This window comes from Cephus cinctus, unplaced genomic scaffold, assembly GCF_000341935.2.
Source record: "Cephus cinctus unplaced genomic scaffold, Ccin1 Ccin1_scaffold0696, whole genome shotgun sequence".
Taxonomy (NCBI): domain Eukaryota; kingdom Metazoa; phylum Arthropoda; class Insecta; order Hymenoptera; family Cephidae; genus Cephus; species Cephus cinctus.
In genome coordinates this window covers 952,207-975,297 of record NW_014333318.1, presented here as the reverse complement: position 1 = coordinate 975,297, position 23,091 = coordinate 952,207, and the positions used below count along the sequence as shown (strand labels likewise).

The following is a 23,091-nucleotide window of genomic DNA, read 5'->3' as shown; positions in this document are numbered from 1 at the left end:
TTCTCCACCATTTATCCGTTACGTGATTTTTCTTTGTTCTCGATTCTGTCGCCTCTCTATTTGTCTCTTTTTATTTCATTTGTAACACTCTGTCTTATAACGTACAAACACATTCTTCTCTCTCTCTCTCTCTCTCTCTGAGCTTCTTCGCTTCCTCTCTTCCTCCCTTACACCCATCTCTGCGTCTTATTAATATTATATTATTATTGTTATTATTATATCATATACATCTGTCTTATAACGTACAAACACATTCTTCTTTATCCGTTACGTGATTTTTCTTTGTTCTCGATTCTGTCGCCTCTCTATTTGTCTCTTTTTATTTCATTTGTAACACTCTGTCTTATAACGTACAAACACATTCTTCTCTCTCTCTCTCTCTCTCTCTGAGCTTCTTCGCTTCCTCTCTTCCTCCCTTACACCCATCTCTGCGTCTTATTAATATTATATTATTATTGTTATTATTATATCATATACATAAATTTGTATAGCATATGCCTGCGTGTATTTATGTACGTGTTCTGTATACAAGTTACTCGTAGCTGTGTATGTAGGTGTGTGTTCAGTCTCATTAGAAAAGCAATTCCTTTCGACGTATTTCTCTCCTTCGTATCGCTGAAAGTCTCAGACTTCTTAGTAGTTATATGTACAGAGAAGAATAGAAAAAGAAAAAAAAAACTGAGGCGGATAAGGGAAAACTAAGGAGGGATTGAGAAACGAGGAAGAAAAAACAACATGATGAAATGCCCCTCCCAGCCAGCACAGGCTATGGAGTTCTTCGGTTATTCACTTGGAGGAAATTCGAGTCCTCGCCATCCTCTTGGTATTATAAAGAAAGGAAAGAGAAAAAAACTCCTATCCTCCGCAAAGTTCGGTTGACTAGATGCCTTGTTTTTGCTTGCATTAATTCGAGAAGAGGGTGGGATGGGAGCGGGTTAAGGAAAATGGATTTCGGCGGGTCGTGTTCTCCTTGGCTCAATCGATGACGGCGACGACGCCGACTCACCGGAACTTGAGAGATTAGGTTAGGTCTCGAAGTGCTTGTAGATGCTCGTTACGTAGGTCATGACTTGCTGCCAATCAGGTCGCTCGAGTTGGCACATATCGCCGATATTCTATAATTGAGAAAAGTGGCGACTAAATGATTAAATATTTTTTTTTTTTAAATAAAGAGAAGGTAACAAGCAACGGGGATACCTACCAGAGTAGTGGGTATTCCGACGCTTTCAGCCGCGGAAAAGGCGATTGAGAAGTTCCTGCGCTTCTCGGTAGGTGTCAGGGAGTCATAGGGTACCTTATCCGGCAGATACGAATGAAGAATGGCGCAAAGTGCCAAACCGTCGTTCCAGGAGCTACTGAAGTTGGTGATATCGATATTCCTGTAGCCGGTTGTCTTGTTCTGACACCACTTGAGGAGGGCGTTCCTCTTGGAGCCGCCGTTCTTCACTAGACCGCAGAGAGGATCCTTACGCTCGGAGAGATCTGTCACGCTGTTGCGTCTCACGAAGTCGATAGCTTTGGCGTTGAGTGTCGCCGAATCCAGTAGTTCGCCAGGACTCAGTACCACGGGAACCGACTTCGTCTCTGAATTACCGACAGCAAGGACAATGACTATTTCTGTTATGTATCTTTGCGTCTCGGCGAGACTCAATTTTCTTAGGTTTTACTGCGTGCCATCTTTTTCTTTGTCTTAGCCTAGAATGACTTTTAGTGCCTGGGACGCTCTTGGGAATAATATTTCGGATCTAGCCGAATAGGTAAGGTTAATGGTTGTAAAGTGAATTTAAAGTAAACTGCGTGCGTGCGAGAGAGACAGAAATAAAAGGATATACCAAAAGTTTTATTAACGTGCAGAAAAAAAAAAAAAGAAGTCGTGTTGCATGCAATTATACAAGGCGCTCGTTTGCTGAAAGAAAAAGTATCGACGTTACAATATTAGTATATTGATACCAGAAGCGTGCATTTTCTAACAGCATTTTTCTTCAATAGACAAAACATGAGCGTTGCAAGCAAAAATTTGTCTAAGAAATCTGTCAAGATTGCTAATAGTTGTCAGTGTTCACCTTGTATGTAAATATTGCAAATTGATTTTGCAAAAAGCAATTAGCAAACAGATATTTTTCAAGATTACAAGCATATACGTCAATCCAACGAGATTATGGCACCACGCGTAACGCACTTATGCTAGGTACAGGCTGAGTGCAGTTCAATTACCCGACAGCGGCTTCCTGGTGTTCGACGACTGGGTCTTGTTGTTATTCGTAGGATTGCTCGTACAGATCAGATTGTTAGTCTGCTGTTGATCCCTGAGTGGTGCCTTGAGTGATATAATGTCGTTTGTACCAATTGAGTTCAACGAGGACGTGGAGCTACTGCGACTTCCTGGACCTGGACAAAGAATCAGACCCTCTACTTCCAACAGATGGCGACACTTCTAAACAGAGTAACGTCGTGTATGCAAACAGCGTGATTACCAGCTTTAGCCTGTTTGGTAGCATTCTCAATGCTCTCAATTAGACACTTGACAGAGAGTCTTGAATCCTGACGTGAAATATTTGCCTTACGTCGGGCCGCCATTTCCTGCTGGACACTGGTAAGGACACTCTGCTGCGTTTCCGTCGGCGTACTGGCCGGTCTTGGTGCTGGTGGTGGCATTGTGCTCTTCTGATTAGCTGTAAATAGAAAGGATAAGTCAATGACGAATTTCACTAATGACTTCAAGATAAAAATCAAAGCCGGAAGCGCTAGATCAAAGCGTAGATTTCTAGAGGAAATTGTAAAAGACGATTTTATCGACTGGACGGTCGATGACGTATGCTGCTCACTTCCCAACGACGAACACATTAGGCATTTATTGTTGTTTCTGACAATGACGTTCAGGTACGTCCCAGGAAACATCTTGACACTCTTCGTGACTCACAGTCGATCAGGAGTCATCCCGTGAACCTCGAGTACGTGAACGTGGAAGCAGGTACATTGTCAACTGGACGATACATTAAAAGCATAAGGATTTAAAAACTCTAAGGATTAGAAAAATTGTGGGAAGATATACGATTGGTCCACAATGATTTACAAGGATTCACAATAGCCCAGGTACGTATGCACATGTGCACCCAAATATGTTGTACGTGGACAAGTAAAAGAAAGTAATGGCGGAGTTTTCTTCTTCTAGCTCGAGCAAAGGACACACAACAATTCGACCGGCCGAGCCCCTCTACTGAAGCAACAATTATTCTCGCGACTTACGGTCGCTAGGCAATCTGACCGACGTGGAGCGTCCTCGTAGACCTCGATCAGGTCGCGATTCCACGTCTTCCAGGATCGTCTCGAATCTTCGTCTCAGCGAAGAGTGGCGCTCGTTAAAGGAGTTGCGCTTCTTGTCCAGCAGGATTTCTGAGTCTTTCTCCTGGTTTTCAGATACGTAAGACTCAATGACAACAACCGGTTCGATATCGTCGAAGGAACTTGGTCGAACCTTTCCAAACTCTCGTGGATTCTTCGATGATGAAGATTTCGAGGAGGTACACTGTGCACTGTCAAAACTCCTGGATTTCTTGTGACGCAAGACCACAGAATCTTCCTGGACACTCGACTCCCTCAGGAACCTGTTGCGTTTTGCTTCGTTCGAATCGCTGTCGGTCGGCTTGCGAAACTCGTGCTGAATTAATTGGTCGGACGACGCAGCAAAACTTGACTCCTTAGTCGACAGTTTGTTAGGCGACGATGACGAATTTCTATTGGCCGTTAAAGTGCTGTCGCGACTCTTTGACAATTCCTCGAATTTCTTTTGAACGTCTGCTACGGACTTGTGACGCAGCTTTCCGTATATTCCTTCCTTGGAGTCGACTCGCTTTCCACTTGATGCTACGAACGAGGACGTATGTGATTGAGCAGTCGATGACATTGATTGAGGAGATTGGGAATCACCGTTCAAGGAAGGCATGGAATTTCTACCGTCTAGGTCATCCGCAGATAATTCCTTGTTCGTTTCAGATGAAACGAATGATGGGTAAGAATTACGTCTTTCTAACGTGGAACTTGGACTTTCTCGAATCGTTACCTTCATTGGTTGTGGTATTTCCGATTCCGGGACCACGCTCACTGTGAAACGCTTTTGTGATATCAATTTCTTTGGACTAACTTCCGGTGGCGGAGTCAAAGATTTTCTAGGTAACGGTACAGGATCTACAGTGCGTACTGGTCTTTTTAGCGAGAACATTTTTGGCTCCATTATTAAATCTGGATTTGGATTCTGGATAGAAATCTCTTTGATGGGTTCTTTAGATTTCGGATCCATTTTGATCTTCTGCGAATTCGAACGATCTTCTGCACTGTCTGAATCGGTAATCATTATTGGCGTAGCAGTCACCACTTCAATGTCATTAATAATCTTATCGAATTTATTCTCAGACTTTTTACCTTCAACAATCGAGCTTTTAGATGCCTTAGGAGTTGAAGTTACTTCAGTGTAATTTGAATTCCGTGCGCTTCCTGGTTGTATCTTATCGTTGAACTTGAGAGAATTACCGGGTTCTTTGTTTGCGCTATATTTATTGTATGTTCTCAGGTCCTCCAGTGAACTAGAGGATCGTGACCAATCATTATCTTTTCTAGGTGCCCTAGGAATTGATCGGTAAGTCAAATCATCAAGAAGTGAATCGACGATTTCGCTGCTTGGTCTTGACTCTTTTTTCTTTAGAAATAGTCTCTTGTCTTTCTTTATTTCAGTTTTTTCTATTTTGTTAATTACCAAAGGTCTTTTTGGTATTGAAGGTGGAATTTCTGGGATGGTACTATATACACTGTCGCCAAATGAACTGCTTTTATCGATGTTCAAACTATTTTCAGGACTGTATCCAATTATTTCGGCATATAAAGGTTCATTGTATTCTAATGGTTCCTCGCTTTCAAAATTTTGTTTGGCAATTAAATCTGGTAGTGAAACGCTGTTATTAATTTTGCCATCAAATCCTCGACTCTCCTTGAGTAACTTGTTCATGCCTGGATCGACCTCAAATTGCAGATCATTCATGGCATAGCTACTATCCGAAAAGACGTAATTCTTTGGCACAAAAAAATGGCTGTTTGATATGTTGATGCCATAGGAATCCTTTCCAGTATTTTGAATTGCCGTAATGTCCTTCAAAATTGGATTTTCAACAACATTCGGCATCTTAGAACAAGAAGTAACTGGTGTATACAATTTTGGATAATTCTCCTGCATGTCGCTTTCCAAATTTGCATTCTTAGAGTCCGTGGATTTTTCGAAAGTATTCTCATTCTCCAGTGATATAGGTGTTTGTAAAATTTCTTTCTTCATCTTCGCGTACATCTTGATTTCGTCGTACTTTGAACTTGGCATAGGATAAGTTTGTGAAGTCAAAGAATCGGAAATCGTCCCAGCATCCGAATTGGTTATCGAGTCCACGATAAAGAATGGAGAAAATTCGACTTCCCTGCCGGACTCTAATTTATCAGCGATTTGTACAGCCTCCTTCAGGATTGGTGGTTCACTGATTTCTTCTTTTTTGATTGAAAGGTTCAAATCGAGACTCTTAGTTGTCGGAACTGGATATGTTTTTCTCACTTTACTATACATGTCTTCACCATACAAAACTCGTTCAATAGAATCGGATAAATTTGCTTCCGAAAATATTTTCTTGGGCTCGGGTCGTGTTTTCAAAATTCTACGACCGCGCTTCAATGTTCCGTTTGTCGATATTCTGTCAGACGTATTGATCTTGTCGAACGACCTATCAGTGGAGCTCGTGTTGCTCTCTAATCCGTAATTCAAAAGTGCCAGAAAAAAATATTCAAATTAATCTTAGATGAATAAGTCCCCTAATGTAAATTAGCTGTCAAATTGATAAAAATCCTTTTTGACCTTAATTAACGGAGGACATTACATTTAAAAAATGTCAATCACAGTAAATTCACTGTCGGTTCGATAACATTTGATTATTCTACTACAGGAATAAATTTTCGGTTAATGTAATTCCGTGACCTTGATATCACAAAATGCACGTGACAGGTGTCAAAAATAGAAAAGAGTGACTCACCTTTGTTTAGTTTGTCGAGTTGAGCCTCAAGAGCCCTGAGTTTGTCTCTTTGGGCCTTATTCTCCATAACGACGCGTTCCAACTCACTCTGTGCTTCAGTCTTGAAGTCATTGGCGACCCTGACGGTCATTAAAAGATCAGTCTGGAATTGCTTCCACTCGGTGCTCTCCTCCTGGCGCAATTTACGCTCCTCGGCTAAGGCACGATCTAGTTCATAATTATGAGCCTGAGCATCGCGTTCTCGCCTCTGCGCTTCGCTCAGGGCGGCCTTGAGTTCACGCTTGTCCTCTAGATGCCGTTGGCACTGAGCCTGCAACTCCGCCAGAGAATCTCGCACAAGCTGTAGTTCCGAGTTAACAGAAATTCGCTCTTCCTTCAGTTGATTCAGCCGGTACTCGAGATCATCGATCGCAGACTTAGCGTTATTTCGAGCCACCTGATAAGACAGAGAGACGTAATTGATGACAAGTAACACCTTACCGTGATGAAACGGATTCTCGTAGTTAGACTCACCTTGTACTCTTCCTGTAGCTGTGAATATTGGTCTCGAAGACGATCGTGATCACAGTGCGAACGTGCTAGCTGTTCCTGAAGTGCCGCTGCTTGTGTCTCAAGAGTATCCTTTTCACGTCGTGCAGCGTCCAGGAGTTCGTCGGCTTCGCTCTTGCTCTCCAGCTGTCTGGACTGTTCGAGTTCCTCGATTTTGGCGCGAGCATTTTCTAGAAGAGTGGCCAGCCTACTGATCTCGATGCTACGACTCGCACCTTCTTGTCTTGCTTCGGCTAATTCCTGGTCCAGCTGTTTACGTTCCACGTTGGCGGCATCCACTGTCGATTCCAGAAGATGCACTCGTTTGGTTAGTCGTTCAGTCTCTGTTGCACTAGCATCTGCTGTAGCGCGCAAACTTTTTAGTTCTGAAGTAAGTTCCTCTTGCTTCGAAAGTAAAGATTCGCGTTCCTCTTGCGCACTCTGGAATATTTATATATGCAAGATTAGACAAAATTCACATGAATCGCAACAGTTTGTAATGTCTTGAACATATGCTTACCTTAAGCAGATCCACAAGTTTCTGTTCTCTTTCTGTATTGTAACCTTGTGGTGATTCTTGTGGTTGCTCTTCGCGTAAAAGAAGTCCTTGCAGTGTATCCACCTTTGATCGAGAATCTTCTAATTTCTCTGTTTGTCTGCATAGCGACTCTAACAACACACCTTTCTCTTCTGTCAGCCTCTCGTTATCTGCTTGAAGCTCAGTTAATTGTGCCTATAAAATAAAATATGTGTAATGCATTTAAACTCTCTCGATATGATATATTACGATTGAATAAAATTCAGAAAAGCAAGGTACCTGCAAATCACTGAGTTCCTGAATAGTTGCTTGTAACTCTTCGTTGGTAGAATAATGTGTTTCTTCCATCTGTAAAATCCTGTCTTGTAGACAGGCAACAGAAACCTCAGAGACAGAGCTAGAAGATCTTTTATCCCAATCCGGTGTTGTGCATTGTGGACTATCCAGGGCTGTGTTTGAAATTGCCATAGATCCATCTTCCTGTGGTATTGCAATAGAAGCAGGTGCAGAATTATGAAGTCTTGATGCATCAAGTAGTAGTTGCTGCTTCTCGGAATCCGACAGAGGAGAATGTGCCACATCTCGAAGACGAGCACGCAACGTGTCGTTTTCCTCAGCGAGACGTTCCAACTCCACGTTATGCTGTTCCTGCATGTAACCAAACAGAATCCGCAATTACTCAATGAACAGAATTTCACGATACTGACGACTTTAAATTCCTCAAAATGTATCGAGTTGCTTAAAAAACATCCAGTCAAAACCGTCTCTAACCACACTATCCACTAGTCGCGGCTGAGAGACTCTCAAATTACGGAAAACCGATATCCCCCAGGTCACAACGCAGTCGAGATCCTCGAGTTCCTGAGAAATTTAATTACACCGTTCAAGGCAATTCGGTAAGTCTAGCCTCAGGAAATAAACCTAGCTGTCACGCGTAGGAGGTTAGGTTCGCCCTGATACACGAAACCGTCTGTTCGTGTCTACAGCTCCCGCAACATCGAGCCTTTTATATCAATCACAACTTTTCTGCTCTACGTGGAAACGTGCATTTTCATTAAGCACAATCAGAACGTTTTTCCTCAATGTGAAATATTTTACCGTAGGCGAGGAGATGTAACGTTTTTTCATCTCGCCCGGGACGCTCGGATGCTCTGAGAATACCGCTCCACCTTCCTACTAGTAAACATTCCCAACTCCCAACTGTAACTTCGATCTCTCGCAATTCGAGGTCTCGACAGGCTGCGACCCGTTACGCAATGCGGACACCTCAGGGATGTTTTTCTTTTTTATTTAAACCTTGGCATACCCTCATGCAGCAAACTTTAGCAGGACAAGGACGTGCGTTGTAAATCAGATCCAAACTATACAATAACCATTTATGACATTTGGCCCAAAGTGAAATCAGAAAAAATTGCCAAAGAAAAGTTCCTCTGGCAGCAAGAGAATAAGTCATTCACAAAAGTGTTTCCAACGTACGAATTCTAAACCGAATGAAAAGCATCAATGAGAAACTTGTACAAACGTTGTACCATCTCTTATCTTTTTACTGAAATTATCCGTTAGTTTAACAAGAATGAAGTCAATAATACAATTTAGGGTAAATAAAAATATAGATTTGTGTATTAATACTGCACTGCACAGTATAAATACGCCAGTTATCCTGACTGAATATAATGAAAGTTTTGTCCGACTGGTATTCGCATAAGGTCGAGGACATCGTAGACGTCGTAGTCACAGAACAGGGTGGCGAATATAAAGAAAAAGAGTATAAATCCGGGACGAAGCAGAAGCAAAACACAGTAAAAAAGAAGAACGAGAGGCAAGGATGAAAGGTCAGAGAAACTAAGTAAAAAGTAAAAGGAAGAAGTGTAATTAAATAAAAGACATTTTCTCTTGCACGAAGTACATGAAAGTTATTTAAGCAATTAAAGTTCAAAAGAAGTAAGTAATTACCTTCAGCGAAGTGAGCTCCTTACGAAGCTCGTCGAGACGCTCGACGTCGGTCGCAGTTTCTCGCAAATTTGCCTCGAGTCTGGCACGTTCCTTGCGCAACAATTCAAGCTCCTGTTCGAGCTCCTGCATCCTGGCGGAACTCTTGGAGGGAGCTTTAGCGTGACCCTTGGCGTTGGCCTTGGCTGCAGCCTTGCCAGAGGGATGATAAGTTCCCGAGGCAGGTGGCAGACTATCGGATTTAGCTTCGAGCGACGAAGCGCTCGATGCCTGCCTCAAGCCAACCTGAGCTTGTTGCTGTTGCTGCTGTTGGGGCTGCTGCTGAGGCGGATGGCTCGGCTGTCCTCTGCGAAATAGCGATTTGAACTTCATCATGGTCGCTCTAAGGACTATACGATACTCTTGTAAAATTCAAAGACCCTCCTGAGGGTCATAATTCACAGACACAAAGCTGGTAATGATATTAATAAGCGTCACTAATTATTATACGTCCACTCCATCAATTAACCAATCAATCGAGATCACGTTAACCGAACTATAAACAGAGTACGTTCTATGTCTCCAGGTAGACCTCGTCCTGGAGGTGCCCGAGTACACTGCACAGTTTCAAGATCCTTCGTTCCCCATCATACAACTGGTCCAGAGGATGACCAATCTCCAAGCACCACTGACCGACATTCCTGTCGTTCTTTCCATTCCTCACTGAAGAACACCTTGCGCACCACGAGTCTCATTTAATCTCGTATTCAGGCCTACGGCCACCCATACAATAGGAATCCACCAATCACTGCAGAACACTGCCTCGTTCTTCATAATAGGATGACTGATAACGTCTAAATCGACATAAAAATCCTTCTGAACTCTTGGTATTACTTCCTAAGTCTACCAAGGTATGCAGATATATGCCTGGGATATCTTAAAAACACTAGGGTAATCTTGACAACAATCTCCGAGTGCGCACTTCTAGCTACTCGAGCTAGGTATAGACTCTGCCAGTAAGCAGGATTATATCTCAGACTAAATAGCAGTTGTATTAATACTGTAAGTACAGGAATATCGAGTAAGTAATTTCCAGCACAATAATTTCATTTCACCACCAGTCTCTCAATACTTGTTGATGCGCTGCACCGACCACTTGTTGAACCAACGATGCAGGAGAGCGCGGGCAGACAGTGGTGTCTGCCACGAGGTATGCTTCAGTCTAACTGCACTCCTATCTCAGTGCTTCTTGCTCCGATCCATCAGAGACTATCATATCAGCATCTCACTCGTTCTCACGCATCGTACAGCTTTTACCAGTTGGCGCACACCAGATCTCGCCTTTCGAACGTTTCACCTTGGCCAGAACTGGTCGTAACGCCGAGATCAAAGGTACTTTCGTAAGACGCCGAGATTCAAGTCGAAGATTCCCCGTCGGTCGAGTCCACGAGCACCATCACGAGTTCACGTATCTCACAGTTTCATGCTCCAAGGTCCTTCGCTCAGGAATCCGGCAGAGGCATCCCTGTCACGGGTCACGGGGTGCCACAGGATGAGGGGCACGAGGCAGTTACAGTTAACGACCTTTAAAAAAATGCTGGACGACGATCGGCGCAAGAGTCAAGAGACGGAAGGCAACAGTCTCGTGGCCCGCGAATGTTCCAGCGGCCTTTCGACTGGACGCCAAGGACGTTCACAGGGACGCCGTAGTACAGCGCGTTCAAAACGACAGTGCATCGGCTACTGAGTGCGACTTCGAGTCTGTAGACTTGAAGACCCCCTCCACCGAGGTTTTCCTACTCCCCCCTCTCTTCACCACCACCACTTCCTTGAGGCCCACTGCACGGTAGATTCTCTGTTGCTGGTAGGGGTACTGGGCATAGAACTGCAGAACCAGAGAGGCTGCACTCGCTTCTTGTGCTCAAGAGTTTCGCAGTATGTAAGGGTAAAGAGAAGGAATGAGATAGAGAGAGAGAGAGAGAGAGAGAGAGAGAGAGAGAGAGAGAGAGAAAGAGAGAGTGAGTCTAACTTTATAAAGAGAGAGAACTACTTACTACTAGTAGAACCACCAGCAATGTCTGGTATACATAGGACAAACCATCTCTTAAGCAACAGGACTGTCCTGGCATAACTTGTCTCTCTCCCCGCCAGAGACGCTCTGGGCATCTCCTGCCGGCCAGTTCTCCGTTCCTCTCATCCCTAAAGATCCCTTCGGTCCCATACCAAGTCAGGGTTATTCTCTGTATGTCCCAATACGCCATGGGAAGTATTTGGGCCCTATCCTTACTCGTGTGGTATGTATGCGGACCGCCAGAGGGATACGAGGACCCAAGCTCTCTCGTGTCTTTTAACGGGGACTGCTGCTCGTGTCAACGTCCAAAAGGCTTACAAGGTCCGTGACCACTCGTGGAGGATCAAGAGAATGAAGGAAGAGGATGCGTAGATGAATGTCCGAGGAAGAGCGAGGAGCACTGACGGTGATGGTCTGAAAGATTAAATGTGGATGAGAGAATCTGGGAAGTGGACGTCGACAAAGTTTTACGATCTCTATACCTTAATATTAACTACTGTGAATCGGGGAGATAAATGGGGACCCGTGAGGCCCCGTTATCACACGGTTGCCCATCGACGGATATTGTTCCCCAGTGAGAACAGATCTGGAAAATAAGAATAGAGAGTAGAAACGTCACTATGGAAAGTTTGGAAAGGGACGGCAGAAATGGGCCTGGTTAAGGGGCCATAAAGGGGCCTGAAGCGGACTAAGGAGTAAGGAGGCCACGGAATCTGCAGACGACTCTCCGTCCGACCAGTTTTCTCATACGGTCGACATATGGCTCGTTACTACCCGGTGATCCAAACGTTTCCAACGGGCACTAACTAGTCTCAAATAAGTCCCTGTGTACTTAGGTTTCTGATAATCCATCAGGAAATCCTCTGACTGACGCGAGTGTTCACAAAACTATCTCCTCTAAGAAAAAAGAGGAAAGATTATAAAACAACAGTATAAAATTTCAGAACAAAGGAAACTAAGTATCCGCTCTTTGGCTAATTGTACTATTAAAGAGAAGTACTTTTAATTGCCTAATAGAAGTACTCAATTAAACAGCTGACGAATAACAAAACCACTGTATTATTTTCTATTACATTTTTTTTTGGCATCTGTCTCACACAGTAAAACCAGAACCCAAGTAGCTCACTGCGAGCGATCATCCTTTGCTGCGCTACTCGAATGATTTCTGAAGCAACGTAAAGAGCCATCCGGACCATTCCACGATATTGCTCGTCCATGCGGAAAGTTCAAGATCGAATCGAGAAGCACGATTACGAGTTCTGCCATCGATCCACGTCCTTATGTAATTCTAGAGAACTAAAGATCCAGTAATCCGACCTGGGACAGAGGTACAGTACTCGGTCACCTCATAGATACAAAATCCGAGACACCATAATCCAGCAAGAAGACAAATATATCAACGAGGAATTAAATATCTGCGACTTCGTACGATCAACGTGTGTTAAAGTATTCCGATATTAAGTCCTTACACACGACACCTTAGAGGTGTTATCACCAGCGTCATGGACGACGCCAGCATTCTTATCGCAATGTATATTCGCTGAACCGCACTGGCGATATCTTCTACGTATAGATATAATATACGTGTATACTCGGTACACGAGTCGGTATCAAAGTGATAATAAAATCATTGAATAAAGGCACGTCATGGCCTTTTATAAGAGAAGGAAGAGCTTCGGCTTAAGCATAGAGAGAGATAATCGAGCGGTAATCGTCTTGGACAATAATAAGATAAGAATTTCGCAGGATCCCGATTACGTAGAAGACGCCCATGGATGTTAGCTTTGCTTTCGGCATGGCTGTTACGTTGTCTGGACGCAAGGAGGACGGAGCGACGAAAGAAAAGAAGCATACGAAGCCGAAGTTAACCGAGTCGGAGCGACAAATACGGCCGAGCCGTTTTGTACGCGTAGTGTGCGAAGGCGTCGCTACGCAAAATTCCAATGTAAATTTCGAGCATCGAGCAGAGACGCGTAACGAATCTTTCTATGTCAATGACAATACCTACGCGTACCTGCTAATGGCTAAGTCAATTAAGATTGCGACTGCAAGCAGGAATGTCTCCAGCTCATTTGCACGGAGGCGTCGGAAGCGGCGACTATTTTTATCTCAATATCATTAACTTCCTCTTCGTGACTCCCGATGCATTTTCATTTGATTCCTCCTGCAGCCATTGACGCGCGTAAGCGCATTTCTATACTGACGATTATAATAATGCAATCGCACTCTGCGTTTGCATTGTCCGTTAAAGGCGCGACTGTCGCGCGCGAGCGCCGTGCTGTGCATGCGACGATACGCCGAGTAAGCAGGAGACTCCGCGAGTTGAATGCGATGACGTCATCCCCACTTCCATCTCTTCATATTCTTCTTTCCTCTTCTTCAGCAATCATCCTACGTCCCTCTGTCTCTGTCTTCATGTAACTACACGACACGTAGAACGGTCCCTTCGAGCACGTGGACGTCCGCGTCTCTACTCGATTTTCCTTGAGACTCCTCGAGAAGAGTCAATTGAGGTCGTCTGGTCTCCTTTAAGAATCCGCCAATTAAAGGCCCGTTTCCATTCGGCGAGCTGGACAGGGAATCGGGCGCGAAAAGTCAGAGTCGTGCCAACGACCGACCTTTACACCACGTGCTCAACATTTTTTCCACGATACTTGATCAAATGTCCAGATGATCCAGTACACCGTATACAGGGTATACCGTTCAAGCGTTACTCTGGTGTTATACCTGGTGATAAAAAGAAAATGACATCGATCGAATTAAATTCAAATGGAAATGATCGATATAAAAATACGTGAATGTTGGCAGATACCAATAAAATCGACAAGCTGTACTTTTGATTCACTGGGTATGTAGGCAGCTCGCACCATTCGCGACAAAGTGCCAGGACGAAGTGCTGCTGCCGCTCGTGACTTCTCGTAGGCGCTCGGCGTCGGCAGCGTCGCCGGCGTCCGGCACTCTTGTCAGTGGGTCGCCGGTCTCGAACGGTTGATTCTCCGTTCGTAAGCGTTACTAACGTAACAATCGTCACGGTCCGCCTCCGGGGATTTAAAATAACGATAACTCGGACCAGAGTAACACTCGAATTCCCATAATAATTTTTCAGGCTACTGTACGCATCTCAACGTAGAATATATTTTCACTCCAGTCGTCACTCTTTAGACACTCTGCTTTCCATGGCCACAAGTCTATTTCTCCATCCCTCGACACACTTGCAGAATTGCCAATCGAAACCGACGGCAAATTGCGTTATATCGGGTTGCCCAATTGTTCAGTAATATCTGACAACGCTATCGTCATTCGTGCTCGCAATTATCTATCTGTCTCGAAGCGAACCGTTATCTTAGACTCTTAGAAACTAGTTTCAGGTTCCTCGACAATTCCTCAGGCATCGCATTCCACTTCTCCACAGGCACTTCCGCTCCCCGTCCATTCTCTATCAATTTCTGGCCACTTTGGTGGATCGGCAACAGCGCGAGGTTCCTGTAGTGCGAGCGAAGTGGCAAACGCAGAAGAAGAAGAAGGGAAGCGTGAAAAAAGAAAAGAATATAAATAGAAGCCAAGACAAGCTTTGCTAACATAAGACCAATCCATCTGTTAACCTCAAGCCTCTTCTTCGAGCTGAGTTCAAGCATTTTTCGCTCTCGTCAAATACTATAAAGAACATCCTCAGCATCCTGGTACACGATGAATCTCTATTGCTTCTTCTTGCGATTCCACAATGACGCTCTGTCGACTCTTTTATCCAAGCTGTTCAACAGCTCCGATCTTACATTAACATTCAGGATGATCAATCCAGTGTCTACGGCCTGATGGCACCCAGTGCCAACGAGCAACGTACTCCTTCAGCGGATCGCCGATTTACGAGCAGATGGCATGTGCCAAATCTCAACAGTATTATTACCACGTGTAACGCCGTGATGTTGACAATCAATAGATGTATGTGCTCCTTGTTCATTTGAAATATCATCGCTGTCTCTGTACATCACACACTGACTCAGGCGTCTTCCGTGCACATTGATGGACTCGATTGAACTTCTGCCAAGTGATGCTTTCGTACACGAGCCGACATAGCAAGTCAGTCATTCGAACACATGTGCTCATGTACACTTGGGTCGTTGAGCGTGTGTCTCTGGCTTCGTATGTGACATTTAAGTAGTCTTATCTCGAGAGGATGGGTGTGGACGAAAATAATACATGGATTCATTGTATATCATAATAGCTGCACTGTCCTTCGATTACCGTGAAGTGGTTTGAAATAGCTCTATCAAATTTGAATTCGATTATGCAAACATAGCAGTAAGGTAATAGGTATTTGTTCAATGATTAATAGATCTGTGGGACGTACCGAACTTTTAGCTTTGTTTTTTCCAGTTCTGATCGATCTTCTAAAAGGAGCTTCCGGTTTCCTGCTCTTCTAGGAGCAAATAGCGAGGCTACTGGATCCCGTCTTTTTGTGTACGCAGCTGTGGATCTTGGCGTTGGTTTCGATCTGTAAATTAAATGAACTTTATTGAAGGCGCACTCAATCATTCTAATTGAGCTATTCGTTTGATTGAGAAAATTTATTTATCTCTGAGTGTACGAAGAGCATTCGTCAGTGTCGTTCGGAAAATATAGATGAGGTCAGGTCGATTGCTGACTGTGGGTCAATGGCCTTACTGGCTTGAAAGAGCTGAATGAATATTTAAAAGAGATTGAAAAGGAGACGGATAATTGACTCTTCGCTCTCGTAATTTAGCTTTCGTTAAGATTTGGATTATTTTCAATCAGATGTCATCTTGTAATTTTATTTATAAATATTACTTTCGCAGGTATATCGAACAGATATGTGATTAGGGTTGAATTGAGATATCGATTAAGAAAATGATTGGGAATTTGGAATGATGATAGAACTTGAAGAAATAAAAAAAAATTCTAGGGGACACCCGGGTTTGAACCGGGGACCTCTCGATCTGCAGTCGAATGCTCTACCACTGAGCTATATCCCCAAGTTGAAAGAGTTTTGATATTTGACGGTTACATATGACATTGTTTTTTATAAATTTGATAAATAGTAATTACTTTGCCATTAGAAATCTTATCATAAAGCTAAACATATATAAGACATTCCCAATATCGTAAATAATTTATTATTCGCACTATAAAGGCGTCAAATTGTTTCATAAGGAAAGAAAATGCGACTCAATTGGTCACTACACATTTTATCGTTTGACTGAAGATAAGCAGCCCACTTATCTTTCGCGACGTTTGTCTTCCCGCAGTACAAGGATTCTCCCAACGATGGCGCCACGATCGACAAAAACTGTTAGACCGACAATGACGAAAATCTTCGGCTTATTCAAAAAAACGAATCGGTCGGTAACACATATTATTTTGTACTCACATTGTTTTCGCAGTTGTCGTTGCGTTAACAGTAGCGTGCCGTGCAGTACGCTTATACGGCGTCTGCCCTCCCGGGCCTACGGACATTCCGCTCCGACCCTGAAACACACGACACATTGACAATACAATTTCACTTTTGGTCATTGAAGTTGCACTCAAAAGGGCATTTGATGAAATGACCTTCGTACGCAAACCGTGCCGCCAGGACTGCAGAGAACGACGGACCCACTGTCAAACATTAACTTTGTCTGTTTGTCTGTTCCCCAGATATCAAGTAAGAATCAGAACCACGAGACTTTGCATATATAATCTATACACTCATTATTGACGTGTTCTCCCTGATACATTATACGCATCTAGATATATCTACCATCATATCACGTAAACTGTAACTGCACTCTCCTGGCTCTACCTGTCTGACTGGACGCTATAGAAAACGATGTCACGGTAAATCGTAATAAACGAGTCGATGCCACAAGAATCGTATGCAACCACATGCACGCGTAAATACTGTACAGTAAGTGTAATAATGTAGCTTAAATAAAAGTAAAAGATAAGAAAAACATAATTTATCATTACCGAATTTTTGCCAAGAGCGTCGAAAAATTGTTGTAACATTCTGAATCGTCACGGGAATCGTTGCCAAGTATAGTAGATGCCAAGTAGGCAGTGGAAGGAGAAAAGTACCAAGTGGCAGAGATGGTCAGGGGGAATGACGGAAGAAAAGAAGAAACACTCGTCGTTTTACGTTATGCACCTCTTACGTAAAACGTTTCGATATTACCGCGAATGAGTCACGCGTCCTCATCTCGCGTCATTCTCGACTGAACGGCTGTCCAAAATAATTGCCTGAACCGAACGGTACAATCCAATTGACTTTATTAGTTTTTTATTTCCTCTCTTTCCTTCTAATCTGTTTACGTCCTTTTTCAGATGCACGTGAACATACGCAATGTCTCTTATTTACGTCGGAACAAACAGGTACTGATATTCGAAAACTTCACTACTACCACTTCACGTTGTTTTATCACTCAAAACACTCAGCGACTTGTAAACGCACTCAGGTCGAGGAGACGATCGACTCGCGAATGGATTTAATTCACAAAGTAGCAGTAACAGGCAGAACCTGTAAATGTACAGACATTATATGTAAAGATTATACACGTTTCTCGGTTGGGCACGCTCGAAAAACTCTCGTGGTCACTCGCGGTTCCGATTTCTTTCTTAAATAATAAACTTCACGAATGTTACTTTGTGTCTAGCATTCAGGTAAGTATAGTTGATCCACGAGCAAGATACTTTAATCTGACAGACTATGGAACTCCTCAGGATAAAACACGTGTTCCTATCTGTCACTTTAAGATATTTTACTCGTGGACCGACTGTATAAACATAGATACACATATACACGATTATTCAAGCCTGTATACCACCCGAAGATGATTCCATCATAGAAATGAGTACAAATCGACAAAAATATCCTCAGGTGATGCAACAGTCCTGAATTATGCACAATGTGTAACCGCACAGTCTTAACCTGACTGCTCGTGTTACGCACGGAGATACGCAAAACGGCTGTGCGTTAACGACTAACTTGCTGAAGTCTGAGACAAAGTGGAGTTTAACTTGTAAAGATAAAGACTATCTCAGTGATAAGAATGGCCTAGCTCCGTATCAAACGATTACCGAACAGATATGTTCCCCCGTCACTCTTCACGTATTTATAGAAAGAAATTCGATTTTAAGTACCCACGTAGATTTCTCTCGCTCCTAACCTCTAATTAATAATATAGAATACATTAACACGCGTAAGATTGTATATGCTTACTTGTATAAAATTCTCCTGAGTTATCTCGTTAGGGGTTTCTCCAATAAACATTTCTTGACTTTCCTAATGCATTATGGCAGACACTACATATTCCAATCCATAAGAGAGATCCTTGGCAATCTTCAGCAGGTTCGTCGAACTTCGATCCGTACGTATAGGTTAGAGTACAATAAAGATGCACGTCTGGCTCGTACCTAAGACTCGTAGTATTGCTCGTTACTCGTTACTACCTACTTGTTACTCGAGTGCGTGACGCGTTCTTCTTTACCAAACGTATGAAACAGCAACGGCGAAGGTTTGTCCGGCGTAAATTTCCATTGCTGAGTAAAAGAGACACGCGGAAGGATAGAACACGGAATACAGAAAGCAGAACAAAGACTAGGGAAGATACTCGAACACTGGGATTGCACTGGGTCTGCTCGAAATGACACAAGAAAAGTTTCATCTAGCAAGTTGAACGTTTGCATTAAGAGGTTAAGTCATCGAGGACGCGTGCCAGATCATTGATAAAGAACTCGCGCAAATGACAACAGTGACATAACGTTTGGACAGAGCACAATGCCGCTGGCAATAGGTTATTCTACGGCGGATGCCATTATCCTTACCGAGCTCACGCGTTAGAAATACCCTACACACTCGTACTCTAAAGATCCGCCATATTTAATGTTTATTTCACACTTGACTAGAACGACTATTAATAACGACTCTTGACACATTTAAACAATTTCGCCAGTAACAAACATGCATGCTAAATCACGACTATTAAATGTTACGATTTGTAAGAAACGATCGACCAGCAGAAATACGACATAATCCAATTAGATTATATATTGTCTTGACCGACAGGCATAACAATGGCGTCCACGAGAAACATTGCCGGTAAAGAAGTTTACGTGGTATTTCAAAACTATCCCACGCGTCTAGTTCGTGTACACAGTATAATACGTATTTATATTGTACATATTTAATCTGCTACGCGGATGCACGTGTACCCTTCTAACATCGTCAAGAAATGCTACCTGGATTTCTCCTAGTGAATAACGAATTGGCATTCGTGAAAGATACTCCGAATACCGCAAACGTACGGACAGTCGACAACGAACTCGAGTTGAGGGAAGCTCAAAGTGAATTTACATACAGTGCACGTTACGTATCGTGCAGCTATTTCTCAGATTGTATTCACATATATACATATGAACGAGCGTGCACGTTTGTGCGACACGTGTACCGGTATACGTACACTCACTATAGTACATAATAAATAGGACCCGAGTACCAAATACATAAAAGTATTTTTGGATACTCCAGCTGGATAAGGGGTGCGCACACGCACCTTACGTAACGTTTCCTTAACGACTCCAGCCTACGTATATATTCAAGTCTGTATTAGGTACTCAGATACACTATGTATAACAATCATTACAATAGGGATCGTGATCTTTGTTGTAGACTGACAATGAGTGAATGATGCTTAGATCATCGCCCGGAGACTCCCTCCTGTGTTTCTCTCACTAATCAAAGAGGAAGTTCTGACGCTTCTGGCAGATGCGGAGGAGTCAATTCCATCGACGGAATCGAATGATCATAATGAAAAAGGATCGTGGACTGGATCACTCTTGGGATCTTACGCATTGGACTTGTGGGTATCTCATCGACAGGATATATCGTGGATCCTGAAAGGTACGTAGAGATAGAGCGTAAGGGAGTGGCGGTGATAGGACGTTCTCGTAGCCGGCCTACACTTCTTGCACTAGGTGTATACTTGGACATTATAGTTAGATATAGGTAGGCAGGTAGGTAGGTAGTGTAGAGGTACTGGATCGGCCTGGATCAGCCCACGATCGTACTGGGAGCGCGAGCCAGATCGCGGTTAGAGCGTATCCTATCGCCGTGTTTATCGTTATCACAATCTCTATGGAGGGCGTTCGTCTTGGCTGGATCGTGCGGACGCACAGGTGCGAGTACAGGATACCGTTGCAGGAGTCGTCCTTGTAAAAAGTCGTGTACTACGTAAGTATATATGTATGTATTCCAGGGTAACCCGTAATCCTGATTCTTATAATCGTGTTAAAATCGTAATACTTGTACAGAACTGTTGTCATATATCTCACTAGATAAACTCATTGTAGGCAATTATCAACTTACGGATGGATGGCAGGTGCGGATCATCGGCACCGATACTTGGAGCACCATGTGACGTAATTCGCGAGCTCCTCCACGGGGAGTCTGTATACTCTCACCTGGAGACAGCAGGAGGGCACAGAGGTACACACGGCACGTATGAAGGAAATTTCACGTATGACAGGAGGAGCAGGTAGTGGATTGGACGAGAGGAAATAAATAATTATTGCGAGTTGAAGAAGGATGGCGAATGTTAGGTGATGGGATAGAGGAAGAGGAAGAGAGAGAGAGAGAGAGAGAGAGAAAGAAGAGAGAAGAAGGGAGGCCCGGCGGAGGCCTCTCGCCTTCTTTTACCGTTTATCGGCGCTAACGTGTACGTACATACTGGTTGCGTACGATTCGGCAGTTAAACGCGAACTGACATTGTCCAATCCGTTCCATTCCATTCCATTCCATTTCGAACGTGACCTCTCGACGTGACTCCCTTTCGCTCTCTCTCTCTCTCTCTCTCTCTCTCTCTCTCTCTCTCTCTCTATTCTATTTCCATCTCTACCACCTTTGCTCGGAACGCTCTCGCTCTGGCTTTTCTCTACCTTTCTTTCTCTCTTTCACCTTACTCTATATCTATACTTTCCTCTACGGTGAATCTTCTGTCCTTATCTCTTCCTCTCGAAGGGCTCATTCCTTTGACGCTTCTTTTTACTTTCTCTCCTTCAGCTCCTCTCTGCGTACTCGCTGTGCCCACTACTTACGGAGTGTCCTGAGCTAAAATTACTATGGCCACGAGACGCCTGAAAGAACGAGGCAGGAAGCCGCAGCCGAGAGCTGCACCGTGAAATAAAAGCAAAGATCAAGAGGAGAAAGGGTGGCAAAAAGGTGAAAGGGGATGGAGTAGGAAGGCAAGTAAAAAGCGACTGGCGCGTGCCGCGCTCATCCGGTACCACTTCTAGACTTCTAGACAGTCTACGATTCTTACTGGAATTATTTTTCTTCCTCAGACACTGACACCCTTGCGAACAATGCTCCGTGTGCTGTCTTCAGTGAAATTCTTTGGGACAGTCATGCAAGTGGGTGGGCCAAGTGGGACAGTGGACACGTAAAGCGAATAACAACGTCTTCTTCGACAGTTGGAGAACCGAAACGAGCTCGAATGTGGAAAGAGTCGTAAAGGAGAGAAAATATGGCGTGCGTCATGAAACGGATGCATCGTCAGAATTCTATAGAGACAAGTACAGGTATCGTGTAATTGAAGAGGAGGAGGAGGAGGAGGAGGAGGAGGAGGAGGAAGAAGAAGAAGGGACAGTCAGAGCTGTCCTTGCTCTCCCCGAAGTGGGTGACCTTCTAACCTAAGTCGATCTAAGCTAGACTAATTTGATTTGCGGCGTGCCGTTAGGTAACGCGTCGATCCCCTTGTGAAATCCGTAACGACGTCGACGACCCCGCATCGTCCAGGACGCGGTGCGTGCACCTCCTCCTGGACGCGCTCCAAATACCTCAATGCTCCTTCCTCCTTGTACGCATTCTAATCGTTCCCTTTATTTTCATTCGTTTACTCGTTGCGTTTACTACATTCCTCGCATTTACAATACCGTTCCTAGTAGTTTGAACCAATTTATACATTCCATCCAGCTGCGCCTTATGGCTACTACGTATTAGTTACTACCGCTTCTATTAATTCCAATTATTTTCATTCCACGCTAGAACTCACATTGCGATTCTACCCACCTGGCATGATGCTAGTACTGAAACCGTCCCACGTGAGCAGACCAGGAGCACTCAAAGGAGCAAAGAACTTTCACTGCTACGATTATACATTTCTCTTCATCTCTTCTCCTTACACATGCTCTTCCGTATGGTAAGAGAAGAAGTTCTTCATTGATCTTCCCAGGGTCACGTACAGACACTAATATCCAAATCTTCAATCTTCTTTCAGAAATCATTCAGAGCTGGTCAACCTTCGATATTCCTATATGAGTCCGAGCTCCTTCGTGTACTTCGACCTCAGGTGAAGTATACCTTGGTCAATGGGAACTTTATAATCGATCAGGATTCAGATACCAAAATGGCTCGTTTCACGTGGCTGCTTCTGCTGAGCAGAGATGGAGGCACTCGACTCGCGCGCGATTCCCCACCGACAGCTCGTGCAAGACTGCGCACTCTTCGACTGTTATCTGGTTACTCCGACACGCTCGCTCGACGACGACGACAACAACAACGAGAACGACGACGAGGACGTTGATCATCATCATCATCATCTTCATGGTCACTAGGAGGATGAGTATAGATTGAACGTGCGATGAAGACTGATTTGCGGTTACTGTACTTCAAGTTTTTTAACATCCACAGTCTTTCGCCGAAAATCGATTTGGGAAGCCAGTCGCATGTCCAACTGTCATGTGTCGCGGAGGGAAGATGGGAATGTCGAGGACAGGAACGTGAAGGTGGTGAAGGAATAGGTGTAGGTCAGCGACACTGTTAACCATTGCTTGGATCATGCCTGAATACTAATAGGCACACTTGGATATTGATCCATGGTAATGAAAAAGGTAGTCTTTACTGTAATTGAGTATCCATTAAAAGGAATTATTAGTGATCTGCTCTCTAAAAATTAATTAGTTAATATTTACTGGCT

At 43.8% G+C, this 23,091-nt stretch overlaps 1 protein-coding gene, 1 long non-coding RNA gene and 1 other non-coding gene across 18 annotated transcripts; 1 reads left to right on the top strand and 2 right to left on the bottom strand.

The window, feature by feature from the left end:
- Positions 1-482: 482 nt before the first annotated feature.
- On the bottom strand, positions 483-22,591 carry LOC107270081 (cytospin-A). 16 transcript variants are annotated; one of them, XM_025087513.1, is made up of 15 exons: positions 14,728-15,022; positions 13,938-14,608; positions 13,140-13,852; positions 11,608-11,711; positions 11,109-11,539; positions 9,079-10,939; positions 7,405-7,773; positions 7,108-7,320; positions 6,573-7,028; positions 6,060-6,495; positions 3,247-5,778; positions 2,475-2,672; positions 2,215-2,409; positions 1,202-1,584; positions 483-1,115 (listed from the first exon to the last, which is right to left on the bottom strand). In XM_025087513.1, exons 6-15 carry the CDS (start codon positions 9,448-9,450, stop codon positions 1,026-1,028), a joined length of 5,244 nt encoding a protein of 1,747 aa, XP_024943281.1. In that variant the 5' UTR covers positions 9,451-10,939; positions 11,109-11,539; positions 11,608-11,711; positions 13,140-13,852; positions 13,938-14,608; positions 14,728-15,022; the 3' UTR covers positions 483-1,025. The 16 variants fall into 16 exon arrangements, with proteins under 16 accessions (XP_024943281.1, XP_024943279.1, XP_024943282.1 ...); XM_025087511.1 differs by having other exon boundaries at positions 13,938-15,022; XM_025087514.1 differs by having other exon boundaries at positions 13,960-15,022.
- Trnac-gca lies at positions 16,045-16,116 on the bottom strand. The gene has a single exon. It is a non-coding gene; the product is annotated as a tRNA-Cys (tRNA).
- Positions 16,529-18,401, top strand: LOC107270085. Its single transcript, XR_003060413.1, has 3 exons — positions 16,529-16,784; positions 16,871-17,027; positions 17,105-18,401. It is a non-coding gene; the product is annotated as an uncharacterized LOC107270085 (long non-coding RNA).
- Positions 22,592-23,091: the final 500 nt, after the last annotated feature.

Coding starts and splice junctions, on each gene's coding strand:
- LOC107270081 (XM_015744745.2), bottom strand. CDS start 18,389: ATGTTTATTGGAGAAACCCCTAACGAGATAACTCAGGAGAATTTTATA. Junction 2,410..2,474: donor TACCAAACAGGCTAAAGCTG/GTAATCACGCTG, acceptor TGTTGGAAGTAG/AGGGTCTGATTCTTTGTCCA. Junction 1,116..1,201: donor TCGGAATACCCACTACTCTG/GTAGGTATCCCC, acceptor TCTCAATTATAG/AATATCGGCGATATGTGCCA.